The sequence below is a fragment of the Scyliorhinus canicula genome, chromosome 4 (genome assembly GCF_902713615.1).
Source record: "Scyliorhinus canicula chromosome 4, sScyCan1.1, whole genome shotgun sequence".
In the NCBI taxonomy this organism is placed as follows: domain Eukaryota; kingdom Metazoa; phylum Chordata; class Chondrichthyes; order Carcharhiniformes; family Scyliorhinidae; genus Scyliorhinus; species Scyliorhinus canicula.
In genome coordinates this window covers 165,765,893-165,781,082 of record NC_052149.1, presented here as the reverse complement: position 1 = coordinate 165,781,082, position 15,190 = coordinate 165,765,893, and the positions used below count along the sequence as shown (strand labels likewise).

Here is a 15,190-nt window from a genome sequence, read left to right as displayed (position 1 = left end):
AGGAGGTCCATCTTCAGGTCTCAGAGTGCTCCCAGATATCTATCTTCATTTTCAGGAAGTCTACTTTCTTTCTTCAATAGTGAGTCTGTGATGTTGACCGCCTTTTAAATACGGCACCTGGTCACAACGGCAGACTACATCTCGGCTGTCTAGGCCTGCCCTGCCATGTAATGACATGAAACACCGGGTGCATAACTAAAAAGGTCGGAGCAGGAAGATGGCGTGTTTTGGTTGCCACAGCAGGAAACGATCCACGTTCCTGTCCATGCCACGGCACTTAGTCTGAAATTGGGAGAATTTTGCTATGTGTTTGCTTGTTATGCTGTGTGAATTGTTTCAGCACAAATGTCTACTATGATATGACATACTCCTCTGTTCCATCTTTGTTGCGTCTACAATCACATTAACTTTAATGTTTTCACGAAGATGGCATTATTTTTGCATATTGAGTCAGTTAATAAAAACTGGCCAGGCAAATTAGATTTATCTAAGTGCATTGCGATATACTATTAGATGATGTGTCTCAGTCACCACTTCATTTTTGTTTACTGTAGCCATGGCTATAATCTGCCTACTGGTAACCAATCAAATATCTGAACTCTAATACATTGCAGTTACTCATTCAAGTTCTTGGTGGTTTTGGGAAATCCTTCCAATCCAATTTTGTTATGGAACATGCTGGAGTGCAACATCTTGACATGACAATAATTATTCATTGATAAATAAAAATGGATTCCCCATACAAATCTGAGACTATCCCTGAACATATTTGTTCCTATCAGAAAAGCAAATTTCACCATGTCCAAGTCCAGATTTTATTTCTGGTTTACTTTAGTCTCATACAGAAAGTGATCTGGCGATTTGCTTTAAGGAGTTTGAATAATACTTTCATAGACTAGGTTAAACAGTCAGCTTAAATACACACTTGAAATGGAATTGGAAATAAAGTCCCTATTAAGTACTAATTTGTCTCAATGGAATGGCTTTAACTGACACTAGCAAAGAATTTGAGTACCCAATTCATTTTTTCCAAATAAGGGGCAATTTAGCATGGCCAATCCACCTATCCTGCACATCTTTTAGGGTGTGGGGGCGAAATCCATGCAAACACAGGGAAAATGTTCGAACTCCACGCGGACAGTGACCCAGAGCCGGGATCAAACCTGGGACCTCGGCGCCGTGAGGCAGCAGTACTAACCACTGTGCCACCGTGCTGCTCACATGATACTAGCAAAACAAACCTATTTCTTTTTTATAAATTTAATGGCCAGGATTCTCCGACCCAGCGCCCCGCCGCCGGCTTCACCATTCTCCAGCGCCGTTTTCAGGCGCCGGCAGGATCGCCACCCCGCCGGTCTGGGACCGTTGAAACCCCCCCCCGGCAATTCTGCGGGCTCCGATGCAACGAGCGGCCGACGAGTTTGGCCAAGTCCCGCCAGTGTGGATTACTCACCTCCCACATGGCAGGATCTGGAAGGTGAGTGTGCGGGTGTCATCCTGGAGGTTGGACGGGGCATCCGACCCCAGGGGAGTCGACCCCTACAGTGCCCTGGCCCGCGATCAGGGCCTACCGATCGGCGGGTGGGCTGGTTCCGTGTGGGCCTACTTTACTCACGCCGGGCCCCTGTAGGGCTCCGCCATATTGCCCGGGGGCCAGGCGGAGAAGGGAACCCCCGCGCATGTGCCAAATCATGCTGGCGTTCCGCGCATTCGCGAAAATACGCCGGTCATTCTGCGCATGCGCGAAAATACGCCGGCCATTCTGCACATGCACGGACTCGCGCAGGCCATTCGTGCCAGCTGGAGCTGCGGGGATGACTCAGGCGGAAACCTAGCCCCCTAGAAAAGTGAGAATTCCTCACTTTCGGGGGCTGTTGACGCCGGAGTCATTGCCGCCGGTTTTCACACCGGCATGGGGACATAGCCCCATTATTAGAGAATTCCGCACAATGTTTCTAATTTTTTTTTCAATTAAGGGGCAACTTAGTGTGGCCAATCCATCTAACCTGCACATCTTTTGGGTTGTGGGGTGAGACCCACACAGACATGGGGAAAATATGCAAACTCCACAGGACAGTGACCCGAGGCCGGGATCGAAACTGGGTCCTGAGTAACGTGAAGAAACAGTGCTAACCACTGCGCCATCGTGCTGCCCCAAAATAAACCTGTTTCACAAGTAAATAGAAATAGTAATATTGGTTTTCCATGTAACTTCATGTAATAAGTTCCATGTGCAGCTAATAAAATTTGAATAATCTCCAGAATTTAAAATAGATTTGTGTGAAATGCAGCTACAGTGAAACCTGTCTCAAGAGACTACTTTGCTATCATGGCCAACATTATTATCAATAACATAATGACTTAAACCTGAGAGACATCACTTCATTTGAATCATCATTCGAAGATAATGGTTTTCACACTGAATTCCTAAAGTAGCTAGTGATACTTGATCCCCAGTAGAATTTGCAGAGGAATGATGAATATGCACATATATTTTCTGATGTTTATGCTGGAACAGAGTAATATCGTCCAAAAGAAACGCAAAGCAATTTTCAGTTTGTTTTTGGGGGTTATTTTTATTATCAATCATGCTGTTTCGGCACCAGACTTATTTCTGGATGTAGTACGAATAAACTGGCCTTCTGGGATAGTAAACAGGAAGCAAGCAGGGAAATTTCCTTTCCTGCAAAAAGAACAATTGATGCCTGATCCCTTCAGGCATTGTCCGCATGCATAACTAGATCATTTAAAATACATTGTGTAACCTACCTGCTTTATACTTGATTAGAATTCATTCTACTTTTTACACTTGAAGAAAATAAATGACTATACACTCCAATACCTATTGCACATTTCCCAGGTGCCTATTGCATGTGAAGTATTCATTTTTTTAAATTGTAAATCAGTTTATATCTTCAGACCAAATCAAACCACTTCAATCCCTTTCAAATATAAATGGTTCTGACAATCAAAATATTTAAATTATAACTATATTATGCGGCAAAATTTTAAAACCTTGATACATTTTCTCATTAACAGGACAACAATTTTAAAAGTTGGTGTTAAAAGGCTTTCATTACAGCAAGAGAAATGATTTTTAAACAAAACTATCGAGTGTAGTTTTTACTTTTCCAGAATCAAAAATGGATTGGTCGAGACAAGTTACCGCTCTGTGCGAAATTACTTCAATTGCGAGTTTTCATTATGTGACTTTTCGATTAGTTGCATAATTGACCTTCACACTGAGCGGAAGATAATGGATATTGCGTTAAGAAATGTTTTCAGATTCACCGCCTAAAACTAAAATCAGTAAATTCTGAAGCTTTACCTTGAGCCTTTCGGACACTCCGTCGTTGAAGCTGATTGTGAATTCAGCTATTTTCGGTACCCGCAGTTTCCCTTTGTTCTTTTGATCTGACTGGAATTCGGTTCTCGTCTTCACCACAACCTGTGAGACAAGAACATTAGGGCGTGTCGGGCTCTTTAACCTGTAAGGTTTGTCGTAACTATTATTGAAAACATGTTATTAAATACATTGCGGCATAGCAGAAATACACATCAAATTATATAATATCCTGCAAATGTATCTTTAATCCTGCCCCACCCTTCTGCACACGCCGACTTCCACAGTTTATTCATTGGGGTCAGCACCCACGCTGTTTCAGTCAATATATATTAGTCTTTGCTTAACTTTTCATTGGCCTGTGGCAACCCTGGAAAAAACTGAACACATCCGTGGATGCCAGAAACATCGAAATAAACGCAGGAAATGTTTTATTCTATCGAGGTATTGTGAATTTGTCGAATAATTGTAACTATTCAAGAAAAAATACATTTGGCTGACTTGCAGTGCGATTGTGTTTTTTTGTAGCATCATCAAAGCCTTCCCAATGAGTTGCCTAAATAGCACGGTACCTTGTCTGGAGCAGGGAACTGCAGATGATTCACATCCAAGGGTGTGATCAAGGGGACGGTGTGAAAATTATCATCACTACAAGATTGCTTGGTATTTTTTTCGTTCAGGTTACTCCCCAGCTTCACCATTATTCACAAGGATTGCTGCTCAGTGCGCGTTCCGAAATCTGCAACAACAAAGAGGAGGGCAGTGTTTTGACACGGGGCGGAAAGAAGAGTTGGCTCCTGCAGAAAAGAGGGGGCAAAAAATTCCAAGATCGTCGTTTTAATCCGCGCCGTGTATTCAGTACAATACCATCCTTTTCCATACAGCGTTTGGCAAGAACGAGGTTGGAATACTAAATGATCTCTTTCCTGTTCACACTGATAAATCCCAAAGTGATTTATAAAGCACCATATGTTAAATAAAGCAATATAATTTAGCCATCAGTCACCGCAACATCACAGATGGATCCTAGACATAAAAGCTGATCGGTTTCAGCCAGTGCAGATATATTAACTCTTTAACACGACAGTGCACCCGCGTTGTTATAAGGATTATGTGCACTTCAACGCCAATAGGATCTCGAAGAGGAAAAGATGGGCTATTGCATTCATTCCATTCCCCGCTCAGTGTTTACGAAGTAAAATAGAAAGGAGCAATTCGCATTTTGATTCCTGGGCGGCTGCATTCCGTGCGGTGACTGCATTGTTATCGATATATCGCTTTCAAGATTATACGATAAGATTCCTTGCAACTTGAAGAATTGTTAAGAATTACATTTCAGATGGGACTGAAACGAGAAAAAGAAACACGCATGCCTCTATCCACCCCCTAGAAAAAGCACCAACAAAGTGGATGACCATATCCCATGGCCATTTTCTGTTGTCCTTGGTGCCGTTACAGTCAGCGCAGCACCTGCTCCAACCCAGCGTCCTCAAAGCATTTCTACTTGCTTAAAATATGGAGCATGATGATAATCATCACAAATAAAAAATGCCATTGTTCTGCAATAGGTCAAGTCTAGCCGTTTAACTACATTTCAACTTGAATTAATATCTTACACGTTGGAAAATGCCAATCGAATATTATCTCCTTGGAGGTACGTGAGGTCCCTTTGAAAAGGGGACCGTCCGAAGCCCGCACGAGAAAATGTCGAAAGTGGTTTTAACTGGTATGTATACTTACAGAATAGGTGATTCTACCTTTACAAAAAGCACCTGATGTCACAAGATGGCGTTTGATAAGGAAGGTTTTGCAGTGGATTCTGACCAGAGAGCGCTCCTGCCGCAGACTGAGCAGGTTTGGTGCTGAAAGTGAAAGCTCTGTGCGCTGCGGGACACTGACGTCCAACCCAGAGCCCTTGATGCTCCGCTCTGCATTGTACAAACAACGCCGCCTATCGCATTTACTGGCGAAACTCTGGTACGAGGTGGATCTCAACAATTAATCGCCTTGTTTAAAAAATCACAACGTTTTCTTGAAACTGAAAATACGCCAAGAGTCTTAATTTCCTTAAACGTTCACAAGAAAACATGCCACGGTTTTGTTTCAGGATCATTGCAGTCGCCTACCCTATTTGGGTAATATTAAAGTTAGGGAAAGGGTAAAATGGAGGTTTACGTATGAATAATAAACCAGGGCAAAATAAATTGAACATCAACGCTAATCTCCCAAATTACAACATGTGCATTTCGCCACTAATTTCTATTTCGAGACTGACTCCCAGCCTCAACCATCTGCGAATGCAACAGTGAAGGTTTGGCTAGAATTCAGCAGTGGCCCTGAAGCCAGTGAATAAAGTCAACAGGACACAAACGTTGCGATTTAACAAAGTTTCACTTTTGGCTAACCACCAGCACCATATGTCTTTGACAATGAACTGCATCTAAAAATGTGAAAGTGGTACCAAAAGGTAACAAACACAAGTTAACTTTTTGCAAACTCGTATGCCTAAGGATGTGTGAACTCCTTTTGCTTCCATTACTCCAAGGTTAAGTTGACTTATCCTGCAAGTTAACATTTTCAGCTATTACATTTTTTGTTTAAATTGCATAATGTAATGTAATTCTTAGATGTATATGGAGTCATTAACTTGGCTTAGGCCTACTCATTTCCTGCTTAAACTTGTGACTGGCATAATTCAATTTGTCACCACATGGATTCCTGCAATTTTCATCTGACGATAGGTACAAAGAGCACCTGAAATTCAAAGCAATGCATTGACAGCAGCCTACTGTTTGACCTGTACAAATTCATCAAGAGCACTTTAAGTTAGTCCTAAACGTTCTTGCAGATAGGTTACAATGTGCTTGTAAACATTTGGAAGGAAACAGGTGAAAGCTCAATGTTTGGAGTGGCAACAGGAAGCTACTTGTGAAACCCAGGACCACATTTATTTAAATGGTGCCTGCAAATAATAAATCACTGCTTCCAAATTCACATTTATTGTAAAAAAAATACTCATTGTTTTACCCAGTAAAATGTGCTACAGGTTCTGTATCTTTTTGAACACAGGAAAGCAGAAGTGCTGTCAATTGTTGTTGTTTCTGAGTACCAGTGTCACTGTGTGATAAATCATTCATGCACACATGCCTTAGAATAGTGTACATCAATCAAATGCATTATACCTTGAACAGCAGTTTGTTCCAAAGCAAATGCTGCAATTGGTTTACAGGTAAATGCATACCAAGTTCAATGTTCTAACAAAGTTCCAGCTTAACTGGATCATGACCAATTGGGACTCCTGGAGACTGATCTACCAAACTACATATGAGACCATGATCTAATCAACAGAAGCAGGAATCTGTAAACATGTATTTAACATAAACAGCTGAATAAAAGTGTGCTCCAACATTCAGATGTTATTCCTGTTCTCCATAGTCTCTTAACTTTAAAAATAATCATTATTGAAAAAGTGTACTTAATGTTTCTCTAGTAAATAGGGTATAGCGGTGCTTCGTAGTATGGTTTTGAACATAAATTATTTCAAATAATTACAAGGTGAAAATATATTTTACAATATATATAAATTCCTGGTTCTATTTGGCATTCATGAATATAAAGAACTCACAATGGACATGAGGCTATATATCAAAAACACAAACTCTGATATTAATCACCAGCATTCCAGAATATTCCAGTAATTAGTTATCTCATACATTTTAAGTGAAGATAACTTGGAAGCCGTTCTAAAAAATCATTCTGGCATAAAATTGTCAATAGATACAAACTTGATAAAGGATTCTGGGAAATAAAATGTAAAGGAAAAACAAATGCTTTAGATTATGGAAAGTGGAGATACAAAATTCAATCTTCTGGAGATCACAATGTAATTTCTTCCTATAATAAAAGTCAATATTGGAATTATAATGCTAAATTCATATTTAAAATGCTACTTTTGCAAAGCATTGTCACTAAATCAGCCACTATCTTATCAATGGCAGAGCAGGCATGAAGGAAGAATGGCCTATACCTGCTGCTAATTCATATGTTTGTATGTATGTTCGGAAGCAAATATTCTAACTTGTGTCTATCAGCTTACTTTATCATTGGTATAAAGTCAACACAAATGAGATTTCTAACCTACAAATATAAACAGACCAGCCAATGTTGTGTCCCTAATTTCAAATGATCCTGGGCTCTCCTGTGATTATTCCACTTCTGCAGATAACCACATAATGTATTTGAAAAAAACAATGTGCAAGATATGTTACTTATTGATTAAAAGTTTGAATAGCAGATTGGACAAAGCATTGGCAGCATGGTGCTTCTAGTAATTGAACAGTCAAGTCAATGTCATAGTTACCAAATAGGTTTAAATAGAGCAAATTACTAAGTAAATACTGTTCATTCAAGACACAGCAGTCCACATTCTTCAAATTCAATTCTTCACACAGCATCATAAGATCGCACCTTTTGTTCTTCTGTATTATGATTTGAACTGAAATATATACTAGGATTACATTTCTACATTTAAACATCATTACAATAATCAAAATGAAGTTTTATCCTGTAGCAGAGAGAACTTGGGGAGCTATTTTCATAATGGGAGAAAAGATTTATTTGAAAAACATAGTAAAATACCATATTTCGGTAACAAAATAAATCTCGAAAGAGAGAGAAAAAAATCGAGACATCTCTCTGTTAGTGCTTAAATTGCTAATGCTGCATATTGGCCTCAGCTGGTAGAAAACAACTGATAACAGATGGTATGTGCTGCTATATAGGCCACAGAATGATAAGTCACATGACAGAACTATGTGACAAAGCCCTTAAAGAAATAAAGCATTTAGAAAATCTTCCCGGAATGATTTTATTGGCTGGTTTATTTTCTCTAAGTTGGAGAGAATATCATTCAATGAATGGTGCTTTTTTTTACCTTCATTAAATCATCTGCCTTTGTTCATTTAATCTCATGAGTATGAATATATAACTTTTAAAGAAAATGAATCTATTAGCAAATTACACATTGCCAAACAAATTATGATCATCCTGTAACATATTTAAACTGTGTTTTTGCATATTTCTGACAAATGTTAAGAAAATTCTTGAAAATCAATTACAATACAATATAAACAAATTAAATCCCGAGTGGACATAGTTTGCTCTGTTTTCTTCATTACAGTAAAACAATGTTTTTTCATGGATTTCCATCCTCCTTGTTAAGAAATAAAGTTGGAATAAAATTGGCTGCAGTAATATCATGCAAAGCATTATTGCTTCATTCCTATTGGACAGTTCGGTTTGATTTCACAGAATGATGCTTCCTTATGACTTCTGTTTAGTTAACCCTAACTTTTGAGCTATTGGGGGTAATTTTCACTTTGGCTGATAGTGTAAAAAATGTGACAATGGTTTTGGCCACCCCTTTAACACCCCTCCTGATTTAATAGGAAAGGAGATTTTGAGAGTTGTTTAATGGGCGAGTGAGTCATTGTCATGCATTTTACACTACCGGCTAAAGTCAAAATTACAGAATCCCCATTCTCATTAATTTCACGTGCAAGACATGGGTATCGTAGACAAATATATAGCTGAGGTGATTTTAATCTTTTCTTATTTTAGTTGTGTCATTGGTGCGACCAGAATAAATAATAACTTCCTAATTATTATCTCCAAGGGATTCATTGATTAAAACCTAAAACCAGAAACCCAGGTTTTTTTAATGTATTCAATTTGTTTAGTATTTTGAAGCATTTGTTGAAGTTGTAACTAAACCAAGCAGCTCTGCATTAATAATTATAGCAAAAGCTAAAGCTGGGCCATAGATTCAGCATTTTATGTGTAGCTTCCAAATCAGATGGTTATGGTTTGTCAAGTCAAATCCTTCCTGCCAGCATTTCTTCAGTAACATTTCAAGCACTGTATGTCACAATAATATATTGCTTCATGGCACAAGGGAAAAATGCATAATATATTTTTGCTTGCTAAAAATATTTGTCAGCTGACCAGAAAACACAATTAGCAGCAGCTACCCTGTCTTCCAGTTGAAAAGGCCAAAGAGGGAAGAGGTTGGAGAGAGAGACAATGTATTTAGAAACTACAGCTGATTAATCTTTTCATAAAACATAAATAACACTATTCCATTCAATCACTTGTACTTATGTTGAAATTTATTCATTTGGGGTTTAAGGATTTGTCAGTTTATTGTTTCACACCGGTTGACCCAGACTATCTTCAAATTGACCATAAAATGCTTTGGTAACACAGAACTTGAATATCGCTGAGAAAAGAGACAGGTTGCTGAAGCTTTTCGTTTTGCTCTCATCAGGGCAAACACAAGAATGCCAAATTTCAAAAGATCACCACAATTTATATTGCAGGAGAAAAGGATGCTGATTGGGTAGCAAGCCGACTCTGATGGCAGAGGCCAAAAGTACTTTACTATTCATGATGGCTTATCAGGAGGTGCACTTGTGGCTACATGGTGCAGAAAGATCAGAAAATTGCAACCAGTTAGGAATTAGCCTTTGAATAGTCATTATGGGCCTCAAATGGTGCAATGACTGAGGCCAGGCCTTTGAGATTGGCCAATTAGAATACGAGTTCCCTGATTAGTGGCCCAATCAGGGAGTGTCCGATCCTCTGCACTCCCAGTGTAGACAGCAACTGAATGCACCTAGTTGTTCGGCTGTTGGCTTTGTAAATAAAAGGAATTCTGGTGAAGGGACTTCTGCCTCTGTGAACTTATTACAAATGGCCTGCCTAAACCTTGCTCAATCTTTGTAAAATTGCAGCCAGTTTGGGCACCTGCAGTATTTTACAGCCCTCTCGCTGCAAACAGGGAACCATAACATTCTGCCCTTGGTATCCATGGGGAAAAAAAATTGATGTCAGTAAAGACTGCTTCAGTGACCAGGCTAGACTGAACTATATGACTGATGTCATCTGCTTCAGCCTGGCATAATCCACCCCCCCCAAAAAAAATGAAAGATGCCAACCTTTTTAAATGCTACACAAATTGTTTTGTCAGCTGGTATTGATTTACAAATCTTGTTACAATAGGCTACACAGGTCCATGATAGGATCTCGGCACAAACGGAGCCTTCTCATTCAATGCTCCCCAGAAAATTGTGGATAGCTTATTGCAAACATGGACTGCAAATGCAGGCAAAGACCTCTGTAATCAACTCTGAGGGTTTAGGAAAATCCCAAGGCTTTTGACACGAACACAAAGCAAGAGGGTAGCCAGGGAAAGGGCTGGCCCACTGAAGGACAGGCAAGGGAATCTATGTGTGGAGTCAGAGGAAATCGGCGAGGTACTAAATGAATACTTTGCATGAGTATTCACCAAAGAGAAGGAATTGGTGGATGTTGAGTCTGGAGAAGGGTGTGTAGATAGCCTGGGTCACATTGAGATCCAAAAAGATGAGGTGTTGGGTGTCTTGAAAAATATTAAGGCAGATAAGTCCCTAGTGCCTGATGGGATCTACCCCAGAATACCGAAGGAGGCTAGAGAGGAAATTGCTGAGGCTTTGACAGACATCTTTGGATCCTCACTGTCTTCAGGTGATGCCCCGGAGGACTGGAGAATAGCCAATGTTGTTCCTTTGTTTAAGAAGGTTAGCAAGGATAATCCAGGGAACTACAGGCCGGTGAGCCTTGCGTCAGTGGTAGGGAAATTACTGGAGAGAATTCTTTGAGACAGGATCTACTCCCATTTGGAAGCAAATGGACGTATTAGCAAGAGGCAGCACGGTTTTGTGAAGTGGAGGTCGTGTCTCACTGACTTGATAGAGTTTTTCGAAGAGGTCACAAAGATGATTGATGCAGGTAGGTCAGTGGATGTTGTCTATATGGACTTCAGTAAGGCCTTTGACAAGCTCCCTCATGGCAGACTGGTACAACTGGTACATGGGATCAGGGGTGAGCTGGCAAGATGGATACAGAACTGGCTAGGTCATAGAAGGCAGAGTAGCAATGGAAGGGTGCTTTTCTGATTGGAGGGCTGTGACTAGTGGTGTTCCGCAGGGATCAGTGCTGGGACCTTTGCTGTTCGTAGTATATATAAATGATTTGGAGGAAAATGTAACTGGTCTGATTAGTAAGTTTGCAGACGTCAAAGGTTGGTGGAATTGCAGGTAGCGATGAGGACTGTCAGAGGATGCAGCAGGATTTAGATTGTTTGGAGACTTGGGCAGAGAGATAGCAGATGGAGTTTAATCTGGACAAATGTGAGGTAATGCATTTTGGAAGGTCTAATGTAGGTAGGGAATATACAGTGAATGGTTGAACCCTCAAGAGTATTGACAGTCCAAGATCCAGGTGTACAGGTCCACAGGTCACTGAAAGGGGCAAAACAGGTGGAGAAAGTAGTCAAGAAGGCATACGCATGCTTGCCTTCATTGCCCGGGGCATTGAGTATAAAAATTGGCAAGTCATGTTGCAGCTGTATAGAACCTTAGTTACACACTTGGAGTATAGTGTTCAATTCTGGTCGCCACACTACCAGAAGGTTGTTAAGGCTTTAGAGAGTTTGCAGAAGAGATTTACCAGGATGTTGCCTGGCATGGAGGGCATTAGCTATGAGGAGCGGTTGAATAAACTCGGTTTGTTCTCACTGGAACGATGGAGGTTGAGGGGCGACCTGATAGAGGTCGACAAAATTATGATGGGCATAGACAGAGTGGATAGTCAGAGGCTTTTTCCCAGGTTAGAGGGGTCACTCAATTACCAATTATCTAAGTGTTGTCAGGAAGGCTGGCCCAATTAATAATCATCCCAATTGCAATTTCATGCCTGTATCACACAACTGTACTTTATTGTGTACTTATATGTAAATAAAAGTTCTAGTCAAAGAGGTCTACAGCTCAGAAAAGATCCTTTGGCTCATCAAGTCTGCACCAGTCAAAAACAACCACCTAAGTATTCTAATCCTATTTTCCAACACTTGGCCCATAACTTTGTATGCCTTGGCATCACAAGCGGACACCTAAATACCACTTAAATGTTATCAGGGTCTCTGCCTCCACCATCCTTTCAGGCAGTGAGTTCTAGACTCCCATCACACTGTGTGAAAAGATTTTCCCTCACATCCCCTCTAAACCTCCTGCCCCTAATCTTAATCTATGCCCCCTGATTATTGATCCCTCCACCAATGGGAAACATTTCTTCCTGTCTATTTATGTCCCTCATAATTTTATACATCTCAATCATGTCCCCCTCAGTTCCTCTGCCCCAAGGAAAATAATCCCACTCTATCCAAATTCTCTTCATAGCTAAAACCCTCCAGCCCAGGCAACATCCTGGTAAATCTCCTCTGCATTCTTTCCAGTGCTGTCACGTCTCTTCTATGATGTGGATTCCAGAACTGCACACAGTGCTCTACCTGTGGTCTAACCAACATTTTATACAGTTCCAGCTAACCTCCCTGCTCCAAACTTCTAAATCTATGTCTCAGCTAATAAAGACAAGTATGTCTTCTTAACCACTTTATCCAGCTGTCCTGCTGCCTTAAGGGACTGTTGTACATGCACACCAAGGTTCCTCGGTGCTTCCCAGGGTACTGCCGTTAATCATGTATTCCGTTGCCTTGTTTGTCCTGCCCAAGTACTTCATCTCACACTTTTATGGATTGAATTCCATTTGCCACTGATCAGCCTGTCTAATCCTCATGTAATCTAAGGCTATCCTCCTCAGTATTTACTCCACTAAGTTTCATATCATCTGCGAACCTACTGATCAACCCTCTTATTTTCATATCTAAATCACTGATACAAACCGCAAGGACCCAACACTGATCCCTGCGAATTCCACTGGATACAGGCTTCCACTTAGAAAATCATCCCTCCCTCTGCTTCCTGCCATTCTGCCAATTCTGGATCCAATTTGCCAAATTTCCTTGAGTCTGATGGGCTCTTACCTTTGCTATCAGTCTCCCATGTGGGACCTTATCAAAAGCATTGCTGAAGTCCAAGTAGACGACGTCAAATGCTTGGGAAATCAGGAGCACAAGAGGACTTGGGTGTCCTTGTTCAAGATTCTCTTAAGCTTAACGTGCAGGTTCAGTCAGCAGTTAGGAAGGCAAATGCAATGTTAACATTATTGTCACGAGAGCTGGAATACAAGACCAGGGATGTACTTCTGAGGCTGTAAAAGGTTGTGGTCAGACCCCATTTGGAGTATTGCGAGTAATTCTGGGCCCCATATCTAAGGAAGAATGTGCTGGCCTTGCAAAGAGTCCAGAGGAGGTTCAGAAGAATGATTCCTGCAATGAAGAGCTTGTTGTATGGCGAACACTTGAGGACTCTGGGTCTGTACTCGTTTAGAAGGATGAGGGGGGAACGTATTAAAACTTGTAGGATACTGTGAGGCCTGGATAGAGTGAACATGGAGAGGATGTTTCCATTTGTAGGAAAAACTAGAAGCATAGGAAAAACTAGAAGCAAACACTCAGACTATAGGAGCAATCCTTGAGAGATGAGGAGAAATTTCTTCGGCCAGAGGGTGGTGAATCTGTGGAACTTTTTGCTGCAGAAAGCTGTAGAGGCCAAATCACAATGTCTTTAAGACCGATAGATAGCTTCTTGATTAATAAGGGGATCAGCAGTTATGGGGAGAAGGCAGGAGAATGGGGATGAGAAAAATATCAGCCATGATGAATGGCGGAGCAGAACCGATGGGCCGAGTGGCCCAATTCTGCTCCTATGTCTTATGGTCTAAGTGCATTGCTCTCATCGACACGCCTGGTCACCTCTTCAAAATATTCAATCAAGTTGGTCAGACATGACAGTGCTCCCTTGCCTCATTCAACAGCCTGGGATACATTTCAGCCGGCCCCGGAGACTAATCTACTAAATCTGCCAGACCACTCAGAACCGCCTCTCTGTCTATGTTAATTTCTTTAATTTTATCACAGTCCTTCTTCCTGATTTTCTATACCCACATCGTCCCTCTCACGGGTGAACACTGACACAAAGTATTCATTTAGAGCCCCACCTACGTTCTCCGGCTCCACACATAAATTACCACTGTGGTCCTTCATGGACCCTACTCTTTCCCTAGTTATCCTTTAACTCTTAATGTACTTGTAAAACAACAGAGGTTTTCCATTATTTTGTCTGCCAGTATCCTTTCATGCCCCCTTTTTGCTCTAATTTCATTTTGAATTTCTCTCTTGCACATTCTATACAGCTCTCGGGCCGCTGTAGTTTTGAGACCTCGATATCTGCCAGAAGTATCCCTTTTTCTTTTTATTCAATGTTGTGTATCCTCGATATCCAGTATTCACTGGATTTGTTGGTCCCACTGTTTTTCTTTATTGGAACGTGTTGGCTCTGTACTTTCACTATTTCCATCTCGAATGCATCCCACTGTTCTGTCACAGATTTATGTAAAAGTGTCTGCTCCCAGACCACTCTGGTCAAATCATATCTGACCTTATTAAAATCAGTCTTCCCCAAATGTAGAACTTTGATTACAGGCCCATCCTTCTCAGTTTCCATAACAATCTTGAATCTAACAGAATTATGACCACTGTCTGCAAAGTGCTCGCCCATTGACACTTCAACCACTTGCCTGGCATCGTTACCTAAATTTAAGCCCAGGATCTTGCAGGACTTCTAAGTATTGGCTTAAAAAGTTCTCCTGAACTCATTTAAAGAATGCGGTCCCCTCTAAACCTTTCACACTATGACTACCACAGTTAATGATGGGGAAGTTGAAATCCCCCATTATCACTCCCGTATTACTTATACAATTCTCTGAAATGTTCCTGCATATTTCCTCTTTTTTTCTCTTGGACTGATAGGGGGCCTATAGAACACTCCCAGCAATTATGTGTGATTGGTCTTT

At 40.8% G+C, this 15,190-nt stretch overlaps 1 protein-coding gene across 2 annotated transcripts in view; it reads right to left on the bottom strand.

Moving 5' to 3' along the window:
• Nucleotides 1–5,258, bottom strand: part of nsg2 (neuronal vesicle trafficking associated 2) — a 101,630-nt gene extending 96,372 nt beyond the window's left edge. The window contains exons 1-3 of one of the 2 annotated variants that reach the window (XM_038795489.1): nt 5,084–5,258; nt 3,916–4,082; nt 3,329–3,448 (exon numbers count right to left, since the gene is read on the bottom strand). In XM_038795489.1, the coding sequence (XP_038651417.1) occupies nt 3,329–3,448; nt 3,916–4,044 (249 nt within the window). In that variant the 5' untranslated portion in view covers nt 4,045–4,082; nt 5,084–5,258. Of the gene's footprint in view, nt 1–3,328; nt 3,449–3,915; nt 4,141–5,083 lie in introns of both variants that reach the window. The other variant, XM_038795490.1, reaches the window with a different exon arrangement.
• Between the last annotated feature and the right edge of the window lie 9,932 nt (nt 5,259–15,190).